At 41.1% G+C, this 21,738-nt stretch overlaps 1 protein-coding gene across 1 annotated transcript; it reads left to right on the forward strand.

Annotated features, from left to right (window-relative positions):
- The first annotated feature begins 2,698 nt into the window (after positions 1-2,698).
- On the forward strand, positions 2,699-4,535 carry LOC121340573 (inositol 1,4,5-trisphosphate receptor-interacting protein-like 1). The gene is given in 2 exon segments (XM_041413413.1): positions 2,699-2,758; positions 2,858-4,535. Coding segments are annotated over 2 exon segments (1,572 nt in total). The 3' UTR covers positions 4,370-4,535.
- Positions 4,536-21,738: the final 17,203 nt, after the last annotated feature.

The raw sequence follows: 21,738 nt of genomic DNA on the forward strand, positions 1-21,738 counted from the left end.
GAGCTTTTGCTGGGACAGGAGAGCTGAAAGTAAGCAAGGTTTTGCTCCGCAGTTACTGAATCTCCCAGCTGCATCAGTCAGTGGTGGATGGGGAAGAGGGAGAGGGTGGGGTAATTAAAGATGTGTCTATAACTGCAGGAGTGCTTCAAGAAACCACAGCATGTCACAGCTCCTTTGTGTTCAGACAGCAATTAAAATCTTAGACCTTCTCTTAATGGCAGTTACAGGTTTTCATGTTCTCTGGGTTTTCATCTTAAGAAGTAGAAATCTGTGCTGGAAATGCTAAGATAGTCCAGTGAGTGATGTGGGGATCAATGCAATGCCATACGATGGATTTCCTTTATTGTGTGCCCCAGTCTAAAAATGTGTTCTAAAAATTTGTACATGCATAAAACTAAAACTACACACAATTCAATTGAAATATGTTGTAATACAGAATCAAAGTAATATATTCTCCACCTTTAGTTGATACACTAGACTTAATTTTAAAGATTGGTTCATGTCATTACTATCTCAGAAATTGTCACTGCTCTTGTGATGGTTTTAGGGTGCTCTCACTGCATAGATCTTATTTGATCTATGTATCTTAGATACTTTTACAAGTTTGAGCTGCTTTTATCATTACGTTACAGCTTTAATATAGGGAGGAGGTAACAAACTGTCTTCTCATAGAAGATTGTCATCTTTAGAAAACCAGGGGGTGATTTTTGAGTAATAGTCCTTATTTTAATACACTTTGTCTAGCACTGCTTTCAGTCTAAGAGAAACAGTGTGTATTTTTGACTCATTTTTATGCAGCTGGAGATAACCTGTGACCTTCATCCAAAGTGCAGAACTCCTCAAGTGTGCACAGAAGTGATGTTCAGTATCCCTAAGCAGCACATCCTCCTTGTCTGCCTCATTTAACATGTTCATTCCAACCGCTAGAGCAGATGCAGAAGGTTTTCATATATCGGTCGCATTCATTAATGTCATTTTCAGGACAGCATCACTTACTAAAGAATCGAAGGGTCTGTGTCTTAATTCATATATGTTTAATTCATACAGTATAGACAGTCTTGTTTCTGTTTATCTTCTGAGTAGTAATCTTTTTAAATTAAGTGGTAGGTACTTGCACACATATTTTCTGAGCATTTCTCTAAGTTCTGCTTTATAAGGAAGAGTAGAGAACAGCCAAACCAGAAGGTTGATTGCCTTCTAAGGAAAAGAAAACAAAAATTAAACGTTTTTCAATTTGTAGCTATCCTAAAATTTCCCTGCAGAAATGCAGATTCCGAATTGCAAATTTAACTCTATTGATTTGATTTACTTTGCTGCTTTTCATGGACATCTTAGTTAGTGTAGTCTTTGTTCTCAGTGAATGCATTTATTTTACAAAAGTGTGCAGCCTGGTTTATTGGCGGAGGGGGATGCCTGAGCCCAGATTTGGATGGTGTCACCAGTGACATCCACAAACATATATCATTCCCATGTGGGAATATGGCCATGCCCCAGAGCAAGCCTTGCTTGCTGTGAACAGTTGTGACTTGGTCAGAGGACCTGGAATCCTCCATTGTGACACAATACATACGAATAAGCACGACTGAAGGTAACCTTTGGCTTTTAGAACAGGATTTACGTAGCACTGTTAAAAACAACTATGGTAGTAATTTAAATCTAATAAACAAGACCAGTATGCTCAGCTGATTTGTTTTTCTCCACATTGAATGAATTGAGATGCAGTCTCACTTCCACTGAAGTCATGGCAAGTGTTTGGCCACTGAAGTAAATTGAAGCTAGATCAAATTCACACTCCTCACTTTTTTCATCTTACATAAGTAAACTAAAGACAGGCAGTTCTTTCTTCTCTGCTGAAGGATGACAGTGCTAAATCATCAGCTCCACACGGAAATTAGCCACGTTTAAGGATTGTTTAGTTTCATGCAGTGTTTTGCACACAGGATTTTCTTCCCCCAAAGAGTGATCTGTTCTTTAAATATGATGAAAAAGCAAACAGAGAACATATTGGTGCCAGGAATTCTTTTGAAAATGAAACTATTCTGCTGAGTGTTCACTTTATTAAATCTTGGAAAATGAGGGGAAACAAAACTGAAAGAGTGACGAATTTTTGCTCCCTTGTAGAAAGAAGGCTGGGATAACATAAAAACCAGTTTTCCTAGAAGAACGGGGGAAGATACATGATAAGAGGCATCAGCTTGGAAGACAGTTCAAAACTCTTTGACTGATTTTACTAATGACATCTCTTAAGCAGGTCCAATTCAGAGCAGTTTCAGAAATCCCAACATTTTTCTCCTTCTGTGCACTAGTGAGAGTGCATGATCTGCCTGACATCAGTGTCTGTCTAGCAGTGGACATCTGTGGTCACTATAAGAACGGCAGTGGAAGTGACAGAGAAGGCAGTCCTGTGACTGCAGATGAAGAAGAGGATGATGCCATTGAAGGGAATGGTGACATGAAGGTGGAGGAAGGCAGTGATGTTTATAATGACTTAAAGAAGGATGAAGGATGGAATGATGGGAATGTGCCAGGAGATAATACTGTTGAAGGACCTGAAGAAGAGTCTGGCAACATTACTGAAAAGGCAGAAGACCTGGATGAAGTAGATGAAGGAGAAAACAAGGATGTACAGGTGGAGCAGGACAAGGACGCTGGAAAGGAAGAAGAAGATGGAAATGCAGAATACGCTAAAGTTGCAAATATGAAAACAGGCAACACTGACGATATGAATGAAGGTGAGGACAACGTAAATGGACAGGAGGTATACACACATGTCAACGTGCAGGAAAACAGTGATGCCAGCGAACAGGAAGTATGCACGGATGTCAAGGTGCAGGAAAACTGTGATGCCAGTCAACAGGAAGTATACACAGATGTCAACGTGCAGGAAAGCAGTGATGCCAGTGAACTGAGAAGCAGGGATTGCACTGGGCAGGAAGATAGCGGTGAACTTGGGAATGAAGCTGCCCATAGTGCCTTTGCTGAAGCTGAGGAAGAAAATAAGGAAGTTTCAGAAGAAGATGGCAATGATAGAAACAAGGCTGAAGAACAAGGTGATGTGAAAGTGGAGGAAAACAAGGAGGAGAGAAAAGAAGACAAACAAGGTAATGTGGCTGCCAGTGAAAATGAAGACAGTGATGGTGACAAGCAAGAAAGCAGCAGTGGTGGAATTGAAGACGAAGACACCGAAGATGCTGGGAATGAGGGAGCCATCCTTTTAGTTGACGGCATAGAGTGGCCTGTGGAGGACCTGGAGAGAGGCTGCTCAGTGACAGCTGAGCTGATGGAGAGCTTCACGCGTGTCTTTGTGGACAGCGTGAGCAATAGCTTCTACCCAGTGCCTCAAGAAGCCATCGGTGTGGGCAGTGCCTTTGAGGGCTGGAGTCCCCGCGAGTGGGATGGGGTGTACCGCGTGCTGGTCCCACTGAATCCCCCGCCAGGGCACGCCTTCCACCTAGAGCTGAACAGCGCAGGGCAGATGGCAGCAAGGACCTTCAATGTCCGCGTGGAGCTGGTGTGCACGTGCAAGAGGGAGCAGCTGGGCGAGAAGCTGTTGTGCTTCCTGCACGACTCGCAGGAGGAGCTGTGGCGGAAGCACAAGCGCAGCCTCCTAGAGACACTCTGCACCGGCTCCTACCTGGATGTGGAGAAGACCTCCCACTGGTTCCACCAGCTGGTGAGATGTTAGTGGCTCCATGTGCCTCATTTATACTCATGGCACTTGGTGTTTCAGCCCTGCAGCCGGTCCTGCCAATTCCAGCTGAGCAAAGGCAAGAAGAGCCTGATGGTGGAGATGCTCTTTGGGGTGCGCCAAGGGGACTCCGACATCTTTGTGGTCAGCCAGCCCACAGAGGCCCAGAAAGGTGCCTCCATCAACTTTGTGAGCAGTCAGCCTGCCAAGGCCAACATCATTGCAAGCACAGCGTGGCCTGAGACGTACGCTGTGGCAGAGGCGAAATTCTTCCAGCACATCGCCAGGAAGCTGCCATGTCACAGCTTGCATCTGAAATGCCTGCAGGTCTTCACCTGCATCCTGAGGGGCACAGGGTTTTCCAGCTCTACCTGGAAGACTGTGGTCATGCACGTGCTGACCACAGTACCCGTGTCCCAGTGGCGCAGGCGGGAATTTGAACGGCGGCTGTGGGATGTCATGGCGTACCTGCACCGCTGCCTGCAGTTGAAACGCCTGGAGCACTTTGTGCAAGGCAGTGAGAGGCTTCCTGCAGAGATCAGCTTGCCGCCGGCAACGCGAGGGGTTGAGCCGCTCAACCTCTTCGAGCACCTGGCTCTTGATCCGGCCACCCACAGGGAGGCGATGCAAGCTTATGGCCAGCTGCGATATCGCCTCTGGATGATGCTCTCCAGCCACTGAGAGGAGTTCCCTGCACAGAGCTGTGCTGGAGGCATCACACCCGATGGCAGCCACGTGAACTCTGCACAATTGTTGCATTTGTCACTGGCAATCCCGAAGCTGCTTTCCTGCTCCTGCGGAAGGAAGATGCTGCAGCACGTGGATTCACTGTGCAGACGCGTCTCGGAGTGGCCTTGTCCTTCACCTTCCAGTTAAAACGGTGACCAAGTCTGTGAGGCAGAAACTGGCTCCACCTGGACATCCTCACGGAAGACAGTGAAGCTGACAGAGGTTGCTTGGAACACCTCGAAGACAGCAACCTATCCTGTTAAGAGATTTAATGTAGTTATTTAGTTGTAGTTTAGTGCAGTAATATAGTTTAGTATCTGTACTTTAGTTGTAGTTGTAGCTGTCGTTGCAGCTGTAGCTATAGCTTTATTTGTAGTTGTAACTGTAGCTTTAATTAGAATTATTTATTAGCATTCCTTCTAGAAGCCCTTTAGTGTTGACAGTTTTGCAAAATTACCCTTAGTTTAGAGAATTGAACTACCCTTCTGTAGTGCCTTGTCTGCTTTTAAATAATATTTGAATATCTATGTTTGAAAAATTAATAAAAGGAGATAAGTTTATCAAATTGCCTGAAATGTATCATTCTTTCTATTTAACCCTCTGCATCTTAGAGGATGTCCTTCCTCTACCCTTATCTGAAATAAAGACTTTACAAACAGAGATGTTGGCTATATTAAGTATGCTGTCTCTCAAGAACTCCCGTAGAAATGCTTGAAGCTTGAAGTAAAAATGCCCTGAAGTGCCTGAAATTTTGCATTAGAGTACTCCTGAAGTTTTTAGGAATCTTTGGAAAAGTTTTCTTTCCAGAGTCACTTTTATACACTCCTGGGGAACAATTCCGTCCTAAAAAATTGAGCTGCCCTGGTAGAGCTGCCCTTCAGTAATCTACATGTATATGTGAGAAGAAATAACAAGAGGAGAAAAGTTTCTCAAATTGCCTGAAATGTGTCCTCCTTTTTATTTAACCCACCATTTCTTAAAGAACATCCATCCAGTGCAGCTACCTGAAAAAATGACAAAGTGGACAAAGTGACTCAAACAATGATCGTATTCATCAGTCACTTCTTGATATTCCACTTCCGTAGCACTTTAAAGCAGGGCTATTAATTTTGCCTCTTGAATTCAAGCAGAAGTCATGATGGTCGAAACAGCTAAAATATTAATTAATCAATCCTCCCACTATCATTATAGAAGATCCCCCTCCTTCAGGTCATGGAAAAGAAAGCTGCTGTGGCCCATGTCAGAGAGGGAAGCCTGCTGTGGGGACAGGAAAAAGAAGCTCCCTGTGGGGAGAGCAAGCAGGAACCTCCCGAAGCAGGATCGCTGCCAACAGCAGAACTCACTGCTCCACTGATAGAGAACTGTGCTCGCAGATGTCCCTGCCTTTTGCCTTCTTTGCTGGGCAGGCACTGCCCCCACCACAGCCTCTTTGGCCCTGCTTGTGGAAGGAGGAGAGCGCCCTCCCTGCTCCGCTCCCCCCAAACACACACACACACTTTGTTCCCCTCTGCTCTGCCCCCAAGTGCAGAGATCTCCCCTCTCCCTTGCCCCAGTTCCAGTGCTCATCAGCCCTTCCACAAGGACATGTGCAACACCTCGATCTCTGTGTGTCATTGAGCCTGACCACACAGCTTGTGTGGGCTCTGGAACACTGCTTGGGGTCAGGGAGAAACATGGCCCCCATGGCTTCCTGCTGCACAATCCACCCAGGGCCAGAATTATTGCAGGTGGTTAAACTGCAGGTCTGGCTGTGAGTTTTGATGCTGTGTCTGTGAGGGGCATGCTGAGGGAAGGGAGGCTGGAACATACAGCTGTTCAGTGTTGTCACTGAAACACTACTGTGCAACTCAGGTGCTGATTTTTACTGGGGTAGTATGCAGTAATACTAGGATGGAAATTGAAAGCAACCCCTCACATCTCCCCAGCCAATCACTGCCTTGCTAACAACCGGCACTCAACCAACATTCAACTGCATCCAATCAGCTCTCTGTTCATATGGCCCTCACATCTCCCCAGCCAATCACTGCTTCTCTACCAACCGGCACTCAACTGACATTCAAGTGCTCAACCTGCTCTCACCCGGCCTGCAGCTGAGCCCTCCCGGAGTGCCTGTCGGTGAGCAGAATTTAACAATTTTAATAGATTTAGCAAAGGCTGAATGGAGCAAGGCCTGGTGTCAGAGGCGCATTCGAGAAAGCAGCTTTGAGTAAAATGAATCACAGCCAGAGAACCGTCAGCGCGTGCCAGTAATGTCAGAAGAGCTCTTGGGTCAGATCAGGGTTTTCTGTAGGCAACTGTCCCTTGGATTTACTGAAGAAAATCCCTTACAGGTTGGACACTGAAATCCACCAGAAAATTCACATTTGCTCTGAGTGTGAAGCCAAGTCCTTTCTTCCTGCTTCCCTCATCAGCGAAGCACAACCTGAGTTAGAATTTAAAACTGTTGTGCTCTGTACAGCTGCTACCAGAGAGGATGAGCAGAAGAAGCTGGAAAACCTGCTGCTGTCTTCAGGTTTATTATGGAAATAAGAAATGTCATGGAAAATCTTACGGGTATTAAAAGATTTGTCAGGTTGACAATTACCACTCCCTAAGTTGAAATAAAACTAGATATGGTCTGACTCCTAAGCCTTTTACTGCACCTGCAAATCCACTGACTCAGTGACAGGGTGGGAGGACTCAGCCTTGGAGGGAAAAGAGGGAAAAGAGGGTAACACAGGTTATGAAACTGAATCCTGTTGCAATCATTCTTCATGATGAGGTCACAAAGGGCTTAGATTCACAAAGGGCTGTGTCATTTTACCCAGCAGCCCTTTGTGATTCTAAGCTGAAATGGTTTTGATGCACCAAATCTCAGGTATAATTGCTTGTGAAAATCTAAATCAGAGCTATAACCTGTCATCTTAATTATCATTTTCAACAACCAGTCTGACGAAACACTAAGTTCACATAAAACCAGAAATTTTATCTTTTTATCCATCACTAACTTTTTCATCCATCACTGGCATCTCTATTAAAGAGTGATGGTAATAAGCTCTTCCTAAGGGATCAGTAAATATATACAATTAACTTTGCTAATAGCCTAGTACAACAAACATTCTGTATTTTAACCTTATAGGGAAGCTCCATGAAAGGTTCATTCTTTTCTATTTATTCCCACCCTGTCACTCCACCCTTCCTGACCCACCCCCAAAAATATCTTGAACTTATCTTGCATAATGACAGAAAAAAATTTACATGTGTTATTCCTGACTGCTAATTCTTCTTAAGCAATTTTGGAGTGATCAGATTCAGGCAGCGTTTGGAAGCATTTTTCACCTTAATCAATTTTAACAAGCCTACAAGCAGAATCAAACAAGCAGGGTAATAATGGGACAAATAGTGACATTTGAACAACTAGGAAGTTTGATTTGTGTTCTTAACTATTTTCCAGACAATTCTGAAGTGCTGAAGGACAAACTTCATGACTTTTACCTCTCTTAAAAACAATGAACCTCTGAACACAGAATTTTTCATCTTTGAGCTTACATGACCAAGACCTAATTACATTCTTGTGGATTGCACCAAGAGTCTGGGGAAGGAAACTCATTTCATGCCTCATGACATTGTGTCAGTGAAGAGAAAGTCATTTTTAACTGGGGCATAGCAAAGACAAAGAGCCAGCGGGTGACATATTTTCCGTTGGTTTGAGTGGAATATCACATGGTCTGAAATTCTGAAGACCTAATAAAAAATAAAGTAAATTATTTTTAAAAAGTAATTCGGTAATAGAATTCATAATGCCAAAAGTCACAGTGAGACCACAGTATATTTAGGTTTTCTTTTTTACATGTATTTTCAGGCTAAACTTCAGGAGGGTGTTAATTTCTCAGTAATGAAATCACCCAGCAGAGCCAAGAATGAAAGATCTGTTACCATCTCTACCAAAGCTTTTCCTCTGGTCTTCTAACTTTGGCTCTTTCACCTATATGTATTATCTTTTCTTCATATTCTAATAATTTTCTTCATATTCTAATAAATATTTCTTAATATTTTAATAATAGGACAAAGCTCTAAAGTGACTTGAAAAATATTTTTATTTGTCCAGGGTTTTTCAAGAAAAATGTTTCCTTTCCTCCAGGAGAAGAAAATCCAGACTGGATCAGAAAGAGCCAGTAGGTAATTCAGTTTCCTAATCCACAAACAATGTAGATAAAGCATTTAGTCGGTGCTAGTGATAATTGTACTCTTCAGATACTTACTTGTCCCTGATGAAAAAAAATCTCAGGAATTAAATTCCCATTAATATAAAATTATATTTTTAATAAATTGGAAAAAAAAAATCTATGGCACTATTTATTCACATGATGGAGAGGTGAACTTTATCAGATGTAGAGATCTCCAGCTCATTACTGCAAATAGCCAGAAAAACATTTCTCATCCTTTACACAAACACATTGTAAAAATCAGCATGAAAAGCAGTGCCACATTCTAATTCTCAAGCCCTACTAAATAGCACCTGAGCAAGTAAGAAGCCTTTGAATCATTTCTGTCCTGTCTGCTTTTGTACACATTCCATGTGATACTAAAGTCAACAAATATTATTTATTTTTATCAGCAGAGAGAAAAATTAAAAATTCATAATTTCAGTTCTAAAGTTTTGTTTTCAGCTAGAAGGAATCAAGGAAACAAAAGAAGATAAAAGGTCTGAAAAAAGAGAACTTGTAGTAGAACTCTTCCATTTGGATTCCTGCAGAGACTTTTTCTTTTCAGAAGATCATACAGATTTGTATGAATCTTTGTTCATGTAATATGAATCTACCTATGTCTATATATTTTTTTATTTTGTCAACAGGGGACTTGGGTCAGATGGATAGATGACCTAAAACCTGATGACAAGTGTATCCCACTTGCCTGGTAATTCACCAGTAGAGTATTTTTCTGGTCCTAAGACTACTTGCTCAGGCATTTCTCGGGTTCACAAGACCTTATACTCTGCACCTATCTTGCTGTGCAGATAGATGGAAAACTTTCCAGGTCTATCACAGATCTGTGATTGTGGGGGAGCCTTCTGGCTGTGTAGTTTTCTGGGTTTCTTATGCAGATGCAGGTAAATCTTTCTTTCCCATGCTACCAAGGCTTAGTCCTTCAGCACTATCAGGGGCTTCCCGAGTCAGGATAGCAGCTAAACCTCCAATGCCAGAATCTTCGGTAAAATTTTTAGGAATTTTGTTTTCCAGGAGAAACTTCAGACTTTCTGGGTTTTGTTCAGATTTAGAATAAAATTTCTCCTGAAGAATTGGATTTCCCCACAGAACAGGCTTTTTGATTTTGGGTCTTTTAAAGTATACTAATACATCTCTATTAGGATTCTGATGACTTAATATCTAGTAAAATCTTATTTTAAGGTTATAAAAATCAAATAACCAATTTTCTGCTGTAGTACAAGCATACCAATTAGGAAAAATGATGACTGTTCATACCATAACAAAAGGTTGTGTAATAGAAAACTTGGAGATTATGGCTTCAACTTCCTTTAAAATGGTTTACTTTTGTGTGTGTTTTATCCTCTAAGGCAAGATATTTATTACTCTTTCAGAAGTGGGAGATTAGGTCACCACAGAGGAGTAATCATGGTGTTTGCTGTGTTATTAAAATGTAGATCAGTAATGACATTATCTCATCAGTGGTGTGACATACCATCAGTTATTCTGTCATCATGGATTTGCAACTCCATCACCAGGAGTAGGCTGAACCTAACTTATAAACTCAACAGCAACTTCCAAACATCTAAACTCAGTTTTCATGGCTATTCAAGGTAAGAGCACATGGTCTTTTGTTGTGTGCCAGTTGAAAAGTACTCCATGATTTGAATTATTTTTTGAGCCAGGGATGATTCTGTAATGGACAAGTACAGACCAGCATAACAGAATTGGTTCCATCTGTCAGCTGAGTTATGATTCTGTCACCCTATATATTAGTCCTTTCAGCATTTCTGGAATTTCTTGCCAAAATTAGTCTGGCTTTGGATTCAGCAGTTATTCAAACCAATGTAAAGGCAAATTCATGAGAAAAAAATAGCAAGTCGGGCTAAGATCACGGAATTTATTTGGCAGCCTTGCTGAATCCCTCTAAGGCATTTGATTGCAAGGAGCATACTCAATCTTTTATGATACTCTTTATCTACAGCCTAAAGGAATATTCAGCTTTATCTCTTGATGTGCCTTCTTTAGGCAGTAAATACACAGAGGGTGCCATTTTAAGTTAACATTTACCTCATGATATTTATTGCTACCCATACTTATCTACTCATTTTCAGGAAAGTTCCCTCTCCAGATAAGGTACATTTTTAAATGAAGTATTTACTGTTTTACTATTTTCTCCAATCATTCAATTCAATTTAAAAGTTATAGAAATTATATCTGAGCTGAATCATTTCACATACACACAAAGGAAAATTAAAGAAAAAGAATAGGAAGACACTTTATATCAGCCTGTCTGTTTAACTAATTAATTTGGTTAATTCTTATCCCTGAGTTTGCAACTAACCTGAATCTCCAAGACAAGCCAAATTAATCTTTATTGCACCTTTCAATGTTGAGCCTAATAATTTTTTACTTAAAACTAAAATAACTGCAGTTTCTAATAAACAAAGGTGCAGTCTACCCTCATCACCATCTTCTAAAATTTTCATTCCATTAAGTTCTGTAAGGTTTTTCTTTGAGAAAGGTTCTGTGAACTAAATTTCCACACAGCTGAGTGAGCAGGACTTTTGGAAGTCCATTCCTGCCCCATGGTACAGCTGCTGTACAATGTCAGTCAGAGCTTATGACTTCACAATCGTTGCATGCAGCCACAGCACAGAGCATCAGTTGTGAGGTGGAATGATGGAATAAACATGACACATGGCTCCAGTCATCTGACTGGTTTTGGAAATTAATTGTGAACTCATACTCAGCACATCTTTCTAATTTTGCTTTAAAACGTTCCATATGACTCAGTCTTACTTTTGACTATTAATCCAAATTTTCAACAATTTCATCTCCTGAACATGGCAATAAATATCAATTACCAAATGCAATCTTGAATATTTGCAGTATGGTCTGTATAAAATGAAACAGCTGGTTTAACTTTAAAGATAAGCCAGTTATCTCTTGCCTCCAAAATAACAACAGTCTCCCAATGGTGTTTGGCACATCTGATAAAGAAGAAGAGTCATGCAGTAGGTCCAGGAGCTGGAATGTGTAAGCAATCTTCATCCCATCTGTGGATGCATGCCATAGATGGGTTGGCCAAAGTTACAGATGTGATTGACTTGCTACCTAAATTGCTCTCCTTCAGAAGCTGATGATTATGGGATGTAGAGCTGCATGTTGAGAAAGTCCAGAGTGGCTAATGGCAATTTCCTGCTGTGCCTTTGACACAGCTTGACTCTAAATCAACAAAAGGTTCCTTCTCTATAGCAAATGTCTACATTTTCATTTGACAATGCTAATTGAATACTTCCTCCTCAAAATTTGAACACTGACATAGAAGATGTAATTGTGTGTTGACTTCCAATAGTGAAGAGTTAATGAGCATGCAGCAGTTCAGGGCAGAATCAAGTTTCATGTGCACAAAAGCCAAAACAACCTTTTTCAACATCCTATTCATTTAACATTAATTTCAGAAAATAATGAGAGGCCACGCTATAGACCAAGGTGTTATTGTCTTTCAGGTCAGGTTTGTTTGCTGAGAAAGGAAGGTTTAATTTGACCTGATCAGCTAAAACAGTGTCAGCTGTGTTTATTACTTAATGATGCAACCATCTAGACAATGAACTCATAGATACTCTGACTAGACTGTTTCCACAATACCGGTAGGAAAGGATCACAGAATTTAAAGAGAAGGAAAAAATAATCAAGCCAGGAAGGTATCTGGTGTTAGAAAACACAAATAGCATATTTATTCCATGTGCAAATTCAGTGATTAAACTACACTGCCGTTTGTGTATTCCTTGTGTTCAATTATATACTAAACATGCTACACCCTTCAAAAGCCGCAGCCTTCCCTGCGGAATTCTTTTTGTGCCAGACCATGTGGTGGTTTTATACTGCAAACAAATGAGAACTGGTGAGATCAACAGCTCATTTTTGGTTATGATCTAAGATCTTATGAATGGTGTTCCCCAGAGATACATCCCCAGAGATGATGTTCCTTTACATTGCACTGTGTATTAAAGTCTTTTAACAAGTAGATGTGACTACAGTTAGTGGAAAAGAAATACTCATCAAGCTAGAAGGTAGAATTGAAAATATAACCCTTTCCTTCTACTCACAGCAATTCATATTTCAAATGAAATAAGAGTTTGAGTACAGCAGAACTCCCTCCTTAAGGCAATTAAAGCTCTCAGATATTGGCCATATAGAGTCCAAGTTCCAATGAGGATACATTTTTGTCAATCCTTCTTGTTAATTGAAGGGTTTCATTGTTTTTGTCATGCTGAAAACAGAATTCATATTCACAGCATCTTTGTGCTCATAATCTACAAATATGGGTTTCTTTTTTTTCTTTATTTGTCCTCCCTCCTTTCCCCCTTATTACAGTTAAATAATGTTAAGTAGGGAAATAAACCAAACCAAACACACAGACAAATCTCTTCTAGATCTCCAATAGCAGGACAAAAATGCCAATAATGCCGTTCAATATTCTTTGTCTGGTTCTTTTAGCTTTACGTAAATCAAGGTATGTTGCTAGAAAAAAAAAAAAAGGGCCACAAAGGCAGGTTGTTTCTCAGTCTCATTAGATTAAATTAGCTGTGTGAGTTTCAAAAATCAATCACTATTTACAGTGTGTTCTTATCACTTCCAAAATATGAACAAAATTAGAAAAAATTTATTAAAATCATAATCCTTTTGTGTTAAATAATTTTGACATCCCTAGAGCAAGTGGCTCCCTATAATTCAGTGGTCGGGGTAATATGAAATATAGCTACAGTGAAAATTCTCTCTGTCATACTGAGGAGTATTGAACTGAGGAAAAGAAATAACTCTGTAATCTAATAGTTCAGATTTCTAGATCCTAATTTCTTGCCATTTGAGCACTGCAGTATTTTAAACAGTAGACCATGTTTCACAGGAAATATCAACATTAAGGAATCATAGACTGAAGAGTTTATGGAAGAAAATTCTCCAGCCAGAGCTGGTGGTAAAAAATAATGTTCTAAATCATTTGCTCTCTTTCAAGGATTTAATATTTGACTCAGGACATTTCAAGTCCCACATAACACTGGCTTATACATCAAAGAGCATAGAACATCATCTCTCCTCAGTGTGGAATCAGCCTTTTTCATATAGTTTTAATACCCAGAGGGAAAAGCATAGGGGTAAGAAAAGCTTTAAAAAATTACTGTCAGGCCATTCTGTAAACCTTTTTGTTCAGACACTGGAATTAAAAAAATAAATTGGACAAAACCCTGACAGTGACTGACTGACACACTAATAGTGAAAAAATTGTTTGATCCCCCAGAGACATTGTGAGCAATGTATGGACAAACACAGTTTCTACACCTTCATAAAAAACCTGAAAAGCTAAAGCCTACATTAATTGAAGCTGGAAATACCACAGGTCTGTGGCTGATTAACAGCAGAACAACAAAAGTTTGAAGAGAAAGAAGTTGGACAATATTGGACAAGACAATAAAAACTACTGACAATAAAAGACTGAAAGCATGGGAGACAAGGAGAAGACAAACTCAAATTACTTCAAGAATGTTAACATGGAGAGGTGAAGCTTCCAACAACTGTGGAGAAAAGTGAGCAAAAGAGATACCAGAAGGAATTAGTACTTCTATCTCCTTAGACACTTTGAAGTTCAAACTGGCATTAGAACTTCAAAAGGGGGATATTAGACAAATAACTCCATACTGACTATCCAGTCTGGAATTGCTGAGGTAAAAGAGTAAGTATGAGTGATCCACTTTAAGGGAATCATTCTATCCTGAGTCATTAAAGAGAGAGGTGTGCAAAGCAAGACAAAAAGAAATGGACTGTATAAGATTTTGAGGCAGTAGAAGGAGAAGGCAAAACTGGATCAATAATGATAAGATTAGACAGAAGGAAAAATTACAGGTCAAAATAGGGAAGAAGAAGGCTGATGTGAGGTTGTGTCAGAGACTACAATATGGCAAAGAATGGTTTATTTATAAAGAATGAGAAATAAATATGCAGAGTAATGCTTAGGAAATTTAGGCACAGCAAGGAGAATGAAACCTATCCAGGAATAAATCAGTCAGCTGAAAGAGAGAAAATGTGATTGCTCAGGTCCAATTCACAAGTTTTGGATCTGGGTGATTGAATGTCCTTTCAGGCTTAGCTTGCTGGGTTAGGTTTTGGGGATATAACTACAACAGCAGGAATACTTTGCTGAAAGACATGAGTGCAAAGGTAACATATTCAATATGGTTATTAAATGCAAAGCCAAAAGAATAAGGAAAGGACCAGACTCAATCTCTCTTTCAATGTTGAAAATGTAAATCTCATTAGGTCATTATAGTCTATGTCTGGTCCTTGATATCCCAAGCTAGAAAACCTACCTTTTAACTGCTCCTGTGCACAGAGAGATTTTCCTTTAATTCATGCTCACAGGGGCAAAGTCAACAAAAATGCCCCTACACTGTTCCCTACTACTGCCTTTGTCAGGCAATTACTGTGAAAGGGGTAATATAATAGAAAGGACAAAAGAACTACTGTTTCTCTGGCTCGAACTGTAACTGCAGCTCCTTTAGCTGTTTAAAACATTTCCTAGGCACCCATGCTGAGAGTCAGCCTTGGCTGTGCTGACAACTCTGGACATTTTCAATGCAGTGCAACAGTAGGAATCTTTCAAAGCCACAACCAGGACTTTATTTAGTTTTGTTTATTCCTGCTACTATGTTTTGGATTAGTTTGGATGTCAGAGTGATTTCATGCACTAAACCTGCTATATATTGAACAGTGAAGTGAGGTAACAGCTGTGTTGTATGGTTAACCAAAAATGTAAACCCATTACATTTCTGTTGATGTTAATGTTTTTGGACAGCAAGCTTCCCTTTGAAGAACGGGAATATTCATGAAACCTCCTTATTTCTTTCCTAATCACTGCTCCCTACTCCTCCACACTCTTTCCATCCACTTCCTTAAAAAAAAAAGGCTCCAAAAAGCTCTGGTCAGTGCCAAAGCCCTGAGGAACTTCATTTCAACCAGAATTTAAGCCTATACATCAACTCCTACTCTAACACCAGCTCCTTACCAAGTGAATCATTGAACTTCAATTCCAATACAAAATTCCACATGAATTCTAAAGCAGCAAGGGATCTGAGATTCCTAAGCCTTGGAACTTTGGGCCAATTTCCATTCAGAAAATATTCAACACCCACTTGAGCCCTTTCAATAGGTGAGACTTCTGTTTTCAAAGTCCTTTTCAAATAGAAGCTTCCCAGAAAATATCCCTGGCATCAGTGTGTAAGAGGAGCTATGTAATTATTACCAGCCGACTGACAGGGATCGTTCCATTGCTTCCTTTGAAGTCTCCTCTGCCAACAAACGACTTGAAAACTACAGCAAACCCTTAGCGAGCTGTGAGGTTTGCTGTGGCAGTTGACTGAGCCTGCTGAAGGTCTCTCAACCCCTTAAAAAGCTGAATGTTGCTGCCTTGAGTTGGAGAACTAAGAGGAGGAGAGGCACAATCAAGGAGGCAAGAGCCAGGGTATGCTTGTGAAAAAACACTATTTTTCAGTGAGCTGGGAGGGTCATAACTGTGGTCACTGGGATTCAGGGAGGGGCTGCTTTAATAAAATCACTCACAGTATCATTTGGGTTGGAAGTGATCTAACAGACCATGTCGTTCCGACCCCTCTGCCATAGGCAGGAACACTTTCCACTAGACCAGGGTGCTCAAAGTCCCATCCAGCATGGCTTTCAACACTTTCAGGGATGAGGCAATCACTTTGGACAACCGGTGCCAGTATCTTAACATCCTTACAGTGATGAATTTCTGCATCATGTCTATCTAAACCTACCCTCTTTTAGTTTAAAGTAATTACCCCTTGTTCTATCACTACATGCCCTTGTAAGAAGTCTTTCTCCAGCTCTCTTGTAGCCCCTTTAGGCACTGCAAAATGCTGTAAGCTCATTCGCTTCTCCAGGCTAACACCTCCAGCTCTCTCATCCTGTCACCCCAGGAGAGGTGTTCCGGCCCTCAGAGCATCTTTGTGGTCTCCTTTGGACTCATTCTAGCAGTTCCATACTCATCTTGTATTGGGGGCCTGAGCACTGGACACAGTGTTCCAGGTGAGATCGCACAAGAACAGAGAAGAGGGGGAAAGCAACATCGTTTGGTGCAGCCCAGGATATGGCTGACTGATAATCACTAATCACAGCCCTCGAACTCCTATCTTCCCCCGGGGAGCAACAAGCAGCTTTGGTTTCCCGAGTCGGGCAGAGAGGTCATGGCCTTCCTGGTGCTCCCAGCACCTCCTTCTGCCCTGCCCAGCTGTCGCTGCTGGACACAGCAAATCTCTCCTTGGTGTGACGGCACCGCCACACTGCAAACCGGGCTTCTAAGTGCTAAGGCACTGCCATAAACAAAACAGATTTTGGGGAGCTTATTCATACGTTCTACCGTCCCCCAGGTTTCCTGAGTATTTATTAATGTTTTAAAAACAAACGTCCTGGAGGTACTTTGTCACACACTGCAGAGTGTCAGGAATCCTGCTCAGCTTCAGCCACCAGATACTCATTGCGACAGAGCTGGGACATTGCTGTTTGTTTTTAAATATTAGAGGAGACACTTTGACTGTCATCTCACCAGATAAACATTTGGCCTTGTTTTGTACTGAAAGAAGAGTTTCCTTGATGCAGCAGCAGATTATGTAGCTGTGCTCAAAGGCCCGGGAGGTGATAATGATTTAAAGTATCTGCCATAAACAATCACTTAGCCACAGCCAGGGGCAAGGGAGAAGAAAACATCAACGAAGTGAGAAGTGTCAGATTCCATCCTGGCAGGGGGTGGGAAAGAGATAACGTCCTCTAGGCCACAGTGTCTGCCCATAAACACCCCCTTTGAATTGGTCAAGTAAGCATAGAGCTGTGCCGTCCACCTTTGGCATGGCTTCAATAAATCAGATCTACAGAAAGATGTTTGACAGGCTTTTAAAGTCGATGGGGAGTGTTATGCTGAGGGAGAAGCTGTTTTTCTCAAACTGCAAGATTTAGACTTTTCGAAAAAGATAAGCAAACAAATCAAGGAGCCCCTTTCACAGATGAGGACGAAAAGAGCAAATCTCCAACTTTCAATACCAGTAAACAAATGCAAATTGTGAAAGTGGAAACGTTCTGAAAATATCAGAAATGTGTAATGTGATTACAATGCTAATTTTTCACCATCTGTTTTACTAGCTGAAATTCTATCCCAGAAGTTATTTATTCCAGAAACTTTTCAAGTTACAGAATGTTAAAAAAAAATTCTGAGAGACATTTCCTGAAGTAAAGTACATATTCACGGAAAAAAACTTCAAACCAACAAACATTTTTCCCTTTGTGGGTGCTGCATCTATAAGATAAGGCCAGAATGGTCCATTAAAAGCCTTTGACTAGATTCACTGCCCCTGTGTGCAGAGAGCTGCCACAGTGATGTCCTGGCTCTGGCTGACTCCTCCAGCCTGGTCCAGGTAGGTGGCAAGAGGATTTTCAGGATGAATAAGGCCAGGTAGGCATATACAATCATGTAGCAGCTAATTCCATTTGTGTGCCGGCAGCAGGAGCAGAGCTAACAGCTGAACTCCTGGAATTAAGTTAGCCAGTTGCATTTTTTGGAACAAGCTTAAATTAGCAAAGAGACCAGCACAGTGAGTAAACTCGAAACACAGACTATATCAGTGCTTTACTTCATATGACTGCAGAATTTTTGATCATGTATTAAAGTGTTATAAATAGATTTATTGCCTCATGAAGTCACAGCCCTGGTCCTTTGAACAAACAGCTTTTGCTGCCCCAGGTGGAGAAAGAAGAGAGTAAAATATGTTAATTATGACAACTGATTGTAGCTGTTTCAGTTATTTACAAGGGGGCTAATTAAGTTTGATGGGAAATATTCTGTAGAAACTGAATTTACTTTGTCAAGCAGATGAATGAGAATCAACAGATTTAATACAGTTTTGATGTTCTCCACTGAAGGCAGGAAGATGAAAACACTCCCAAGTAAATTAATAACTGGGATGTTTATGTAGATATAATTGCTTTGATTATCAATGCAGAAGACTGACATAGAAAACAAGATTAAATAATCTCTTTCTGCAGGGATTCCTCTACATACAGGCTTCCCCATGAGTCATTGCTACTTATTCAATAATTGCATAGCTATAAATTTTCTTGTCTGGCTCCTGCAAAGAATAATATGACTGCAGGCCTACAGGAGGAAACCCAAAACTGCACCACACCTGTCCGGATTTACCCATAAGTAGCTGTAGATGCTTAGATACTGACAAGTGAGTTCCTCTCCTTTACTGACAAGATTTATAGGGAAAGAGGTAGGCCCCGTGAAAGGCTTCATTGTCTGCGAGTTAAATGCCAAAGTGGTTCCCGACCCCCGGGAATGGAAATCAGAAATGTTTTAGTACAGGAGAAAGCAGTTTTCCAATAGAAAATTTGGGAAGAAAGAAGTGCATTAAAAGCTATTGTGTGGCAGGTGGGTCATTTACAACTACCTGATAGAAACAGGAGCATAGGGCTGTATCTAGAGAAGTCTGATACTTGACTGAAGGCTGCAAGCAGTCACCTTCTGCTTCTTGCTGGTCCAAAGCTCAGGACCTTCTCAGAACAAGGACCTGCCAATGCCAGTTCAGGAAACAGCATGGCTGCAATTTTTCCTATCCGAGCAAACCAGTTAGCTTTGAACATGAAAGTGAAAGACAAATTTGAAAACGCTGATAAGAAGGGAATAATTCTGAGGAGAAAAGTCCTAAAGGTTCCACAACCCTAACATGTGCCAAGCTGCAGAGTGTCAAGAATGATTTAATGAGAGTAATGTGAAGAACAGTACCTGGTCCACTTGCTCCTGTACTTTTTGCTATCTAGCAGTACTGTCATTATCAGGGAGCCTTGTGGCTGGTAAGGATGTGCCAACACATCCTGGATACATCATGTGAATGGCTCAGGACTCAGAGGTTGTCTGTTAAAGTAAGAAGCCAGCAGGAGGTGTTACTGTTATCAGGGCTAACACAGCTGTCCTGGGTGATGGAATGAGGTTTGCCTGTGTGTGTCAAATCCTTTTTGAGAAATAAACCTTTCAGCCGAGTCTTGCACAGCTGCAAGTTGGTGTTCTGTATAGGGAAGAATCACTGAGATGTGAAGTTTGGCTGGTTTAGGGTGTGAATGCCCTGCTTAAGAGAATCTTTAGACTCTATGAACAAGAAAATGGGTTTTTAGGTAGTCCAAGGTGCCTGTGTCATTCTTCTTCTTAAGCATTAGCTCTGGAATGCCCAGCACAGGAACAACATTGACCTGTTGGAGCAGACCCAGAGGGAGACACCAAGATGAGTAGAGGGATGGGACATCCTCATCTCCTATGAGGAAAAGCTAAAACAATTGGGACTGTTCAGCCAGGAAAAGAGAAGGTGACCTAATTTGCAAGAGTCTGCAGTGACAAAACAAGGGGAACAGCTCCTAACTGAAAGAGTGTAGGTTTAGATTAAATATTGGAAGGAAATTCTTTATTGTGAGAGTTATGAGGCATTGGAACAGATTGTCCAAAGAAGCTGTTGTTGCCTCATCCCTGGAAGTGGGGTTTTGACCAACATGGTCTGGTGAAATGTGTCCCTGCCTACAGCAGGGGGGTTGGATTAGATGGTTTTTATGGTCCTTTCCAATCCAAGTCACTGATTCTATGACTCTTAGATCTAGCTTTGAAATGGTATGAAGGTATGTGGAAGAAAGACCCCTAGTGCTTGGTATGTTGTTCTGTGCCATTAATACTGTTCTGAGGTCAACAAGAGCCTGGATCCCAGTTATCCATTCCCATGACTGCATGGAGTGCTGCTAAACCTCATTTATCTTCACTATCATGACCAGTGACAGGACCCGAGGGAATGGCCTGAAGCTGAATCAGGGGAGATTTAGGTTGGATATCAGGTAAAGGTTGTTCACCCAGGGGTTGGCTGAGCACTGGAACAGACCTCCCAGGGAAGTGGTCACAGCACCAGCCTGACAGAGTCCAAGAAGAGTTTGGACAACTTTCTCAGGCACACTGTGGGATTCCTGGGATGTCCCATGCAGGGCCTGGAGTTTGACTCAGTGATCCTGATGGGTTCCTTCCAACTCAGTATATCCTATGATTCTTTTATTTCCATTCCTGCTATACTTTAAGAAGTTGACACATCAGAGCAGCAGCTCAACACCCTCATCCTTAAAGTAGCAGTTATTGAGTGTAATGTACTTTAATAGCAAGCTTGTCTCTTTTCATCATCCTCTCTTCTCTCATCCTTTGTAAGGAATTTTGGCTAGACACGTTCCAGTTCTGCTGTCAGAAAAGTAGTTGTCCAAAACTAATGTAGAAACTTATGCAAAGGCTGTCCAGTGAATTAAGTATCAAATATTGATGTGTTTTTCTTATCAGGAGAGAATACAGCTTGATTTAAAAGAAATTGATAGCACATATTCTTCAGAAACCAGTTTGTTTGTCAGGTCACACAGCAGTACAATCACCTCTCATCTTCTGATAAAGTTACAGATTCATCTCCTTTATCATCAGCTGTCTAAAGGTTAGGCATCTGGCCTCAGCTCATCATCTGGGCTCCCCCAGTAGTCGCTGATGAAAGACAGACTTCCTCCTCATCCTTCATACACATCTGTCCTTCAAGAAGATGAATTATCCTTTGTAGGTGCTTGCCTCTTCATGAACTAGAGAGTACTGGCATGGCTGGTTTAAACTCAGTGACTAGCCTTTAGATAGCTGAAATGGGGTGAGATTTATTTCACCCCATGAGGACATGATTTCCTACTTCTATTTCTGTTCTTTCAATCCTTTGAAAGCCATGTAAAAATTTTTTATTTTTCTCTGTGTGCCTCTTGAAAACACAGGGACACATATTTGTCTTGCAGGAATGCTATTCAATTCAATTGAAGAATCCTGTTCCAAACATAGCAGCCTGGGCTTAGGAAACTCTGCCTCTCCTTAGGTGTGGCACCTTCAGGTTTGGTGGGTTTCAGAGTCTCTGCAAATCTATTCTTTTTTGACATTGACAGAAAATCTTCTTAATCCCACGCATAAAGAAAGGGAAAACCAGCAAAACCTTCAATAAACCCTCAAAAGAAAAGAAGATAGTTTTG

Source organism: Onychostruthus taczanowskii, unplaced genomic scaffold, assembly GCF_017590055.1.
Source record: "Onychostruthus taczanowskii isolate IOZ18803 unplaced genomic scaffold, ASM1759005v1 scaffold41, whole genome shotgun sequence".
Lineage (NCBI taxonomy): Eukaryota > Metazoa > Chordata > Aves > Passeriformes > Passeridae > Onychostruthus > Onychostruthus taczanowskii.